Here is a 3,370-nt window from a genome sequence, read left to right as displayed (position 1 = left end):
TTTGGTCGTCTATATCCTGAAGACCCGTCTATTAGACGAGTCATCTACAATAGTTCGTCTAAAGTCGAGTCGTCTATACATGTCGTCTCTAGTCGATTCATCTATTGTAGACGAAGAATAGACGATGGGTAGACGGTGAGAGGAGTTCAATATGCTGGAGAGTGTCTGCTTGGGTTAAACCATGCCGCTGAGCTGATGTCTGTTCTGCATCAATGTTGGCAAGGTTCTGGCAGGCTAACACTGCCTGGCATGTAACGATTATCGCCATACTTACAAAACCCCAGCACATGCTGTGGGGACCAGGCAGTGCCCAGCCTCTCCCACTTCCTTACCACAAAACTGTAGCAGTTTGAGATGATTGGGCAGCAACACCATTGCCGATGCATTACTGACAACAGCACCGCCATCCCAAACGCCTTTATCAGGAAAACTTTCAGGCTTATCTTGCTGTTTTGGTGTTTGTTCGGCATTCAAGTCGTTGCCTTTTGCGTGTTTGGCTATGTAAGGACCGGTCATACATTCTGCTATGCCGCGTTGACTCACGGGCTTGACCTTCTTACGAAATTCTATGATAGCTTATGAGCAACCGCAGAGCTTTTATCATTTTTGTCGGTGGTCTTGAGCAGCTGTGTCGTAGTCGCGTCCCTTACGAGGGACGCGAGTACGGCAGATTGAAATTGAAGAAGATTCGTCTATCAGGGAAGGTTGTCAGCATTGCCCATCAGGCCTCGGTTTATCTGCTTAATTTAAAATTATGGACTCCACTTTTATTTTGAACCTTCTCGATGAAAATTGGTCGGCTTTTGAAGAGCAGGCAGTGTTTATCACGAAAAATGGTATTGCTTTTGATGCTGAGCTGGCAGCGGAACTTGTTTATGTAGTGCAGCCACAGCTAGTGAAGCAGTGCCCAGGCCTCGGCGAGACATTCTGCGCATTCCTGGAGGACGTTACAGCAAATCTATTTAGTGTAATTTCCTATAATTAGATAGTGACACAGGTGTCGCAATTACTTCACTGGTTATCACATAGGGAGAGGCCCTGGTCAACTGCCAGACTTTCACTGAGCATTCTCACCTGCCGCGACTGGTCATCAATATGTCCACCCAGAGGTGCCCTCACTGTGGACGAGAGTTCAAGGAGCTGCGCCTGCATCTCCTTCGCAACCCCTATGGCTGCAAGGGTGTATCGAGTCAACGCTGCCTGGCTGCTGCGTTGCCCGGTGGAGACGTCGCCAAGAATGATAAATTGGTGCATGACATGAGCCAGTGGTGAATGTGGAAGGCAGGCACAGTGCTCCTCTTGACGAGCCATGGATTGGCCCGTTCCAGATGGGCGTCTCATACCTTGACCACCTAGACCAGTATGCAGACGCAAATAGTGAAAAGCCACCTAGAAGATCCCCTCTTCAGAGGTGGAGACCTTCCTCGCGGCGAACCTCTCGGGTGCGTTTTTACCAGCATTGGCCAGTGTTACCAGTGTTTACCAGCATTACTCACTGTTTCTAAGCATGCTGTTTTTGGTGCCTAGTTGATAGCAAGCCACAATGCTTACTGCAAGTTGAAATGTGATGCCTGCAGGTTGCAAGCTCCAGGAGTTTTTGCGCCTGTTCAAGCAGTTTCCAGGCGAGGCCTACACCCCATCTGCAGATACTTTGAAGGGTATCTACAATTCTTTGTGGGACTACCACCTCTGTGTACCACTCACATGCAGGTGAGGGCAAGGATAGCCTGTCCTTCCGGTCCCTGAAGCGCAAGGTCCTCCAGGCCGCACTTGATGTGGCCCTGGCACCCTTCAAGGACGCAAGCAAGGGACATTAGACAGTATGGCATGACCGACCTGACCACAACCGGCCCAAAAGAAAGCTATGTCAAAACCCTGTGGGCCAGCTACCAATTCACCAACAAGAAAATGGAGACCATACAGCAGCAGGTTAGTCAGCAGGCTACACCCCCCCCCCAGTTGCTACGCTTCACTGCTTGTCACTTGCTTCTGTACTCTCCTGCAGGTTACCAGCAAGCTCAACATTGTCACGGCCAGGGGGGCTGCACACGATGACGAATACGAGAGCAACTGCCTGGTGAGTGACCTCAGAGTCTATTTGGGCCAAAGTATAAGCACATGTTGTAGTATTTGTCATTCTGTTGCTGTCTACATCTTGCAGAAGCAGGAGGTTCTTGACTTGAAGGGCCATCACATGGGCAGATCAGGTCTAACCCTGCCCTGGGGACACTGACAGCCCCACAAACACTAATCCCACATTTGCACCCACTCGTGACCCTTGACAGGCGGAGTGGCCAGCCAGCCGCATCATTCGGCTGCATACCGCTGGAGACAGTGCTGCAGCGGGTTTGCATTGTCTGTGTGCCCCCAAAGGGCAAGGGGGCACTGGCACCCAGTGCCAGTGGGAAGGGTGGGAAGTCACGCAGGGTTGTGACTGGTAACAGCAAGGGTGGGCACACAGCTGCCGAGCTGAACCCTAAGTTTGTCTTGAATGACCTGGTGGGGTTGCCCCCAGATGACCTGATTCCTGTTGTGAGTGAGGAGGTGATGGATGAGGTGAGGGCACGGAAGGATTTGCAGCCCTCGGCGGCTCGGGAAGAGCTTACCAGGGTCCTTATGGAAAAGGAAAAGGAGAAGCACTCATGGTTTAAGTAGTACTCAGTACTTGTGATGCTGGGATGGGTGGAGCCTGGAAGCGCATGCCTTGTGTATGCCTAAAGGAGACATGGATTTGGATACTGTGGATATTGATGTCGTTGATGACAACCAAGGTTGAGGTTTCATCAGCCAAGGTTGATGACAACCACTGGTTTGCTAGTGTCAATGGCAATGACAAACCTGGACCCGGAACCTGAATAACATGGTGGGTGAAGCCCTGGTGGAAGAGGAAACGATTTGAGATTGTAACACATGAATAAGGAACGATGCCCGCCATCTACTGCCGTCTAAAAGATAAAAGCCTATACCCAACTGTCTATAGACAGTGTCTATATCCGACTTGTCTATAGATAACCGTCTATATCCGCTTCGTCTATAGACGTAATCTATAGACGACCTGTCTATAGACGACTGGGTATAGACGGTCGTCTATGGGTCGTCTATTAGACGGTCGTCTATATCGTCTAAAAAACTCTTCTATAGACGAGCCGTCTAAAACTCAAAATAGTTCGTCTATAGTCACGTGGAAAAATTACAGACGTTGGCTCCCACCTGGCGTAGCCTACATACCGATGCAGGCAGGCAGATAGCCAGGCAGTCAGGTCGTCGGGAGTCATAGATGCAGCAGGTAGGTAGATGCAGCAGATAGGCATGCACCAACGTTCACGAACCCTGGACAAAGAAATCTGGCCCCCTAGAGGCCTCTAATATA

The 3,370-nt window shown here is 50.3% G+C and overlaps 1 protein-coding gene across 1 annotated transcript in view; it reads left to right on the top strand.

Moving 5' to 3' along the window:
- VOLCADRAFT_108536 (uncharacterized protein) overlaps positions 1–3,370 on the top strand; it is a gene marked incomplete at both ends in the record, with an annotated part of 38,058 nt that overhangs the window by 34,170 nt on the left and 518 nt on the right. Inside the window, 7 exons of the mRNA XM_002959211.1 lie at positions 346–501; positions 1,030–1,219; positions 1,578–1,710; positions 1,797–1,929; positions 2,006–2,077; positions 2,286–2,410; positions 3,237–3,286. Coding sequence (XP_002959257.1) covers positions 346–501; positions 1,030–1,219; positions 1,578–1,710; positions 1,797–1,929; positions 2,006–2,077; positions 2,286–2,410; positions 3,237–3,286 — 859 coding nt within the window. The remainder of the gene's footprint in view (positions 1–345; positions 502–1,029; positions 1,220–1,577; positions 1,711–1,796; positions 1,930–2,005; positions 2,078–2,285; positions 2,411–3,236; positions 3,287–3,370) is intronic.

The sequence above is a fragment of the Volvox carteri genome (genome assembly GCF_000143455.1).
Source record: "Volvox carteri f. nagariensis unplaced genomic scaffold VOLCAscaffold_136, whole genome shotgun sequence".
NCBI lineage: Eukaryota > Viridiplantae > Chlorophyta > Chlorophyceae > Chlamydomonadales > Volvocaceae > Volvox > Volvox carteri.
The sequence above is the reverse complement of the archived record's forward strand: the minus strand, read 5'-3'. Positions and strand labels throughout refer to the sequence as shown.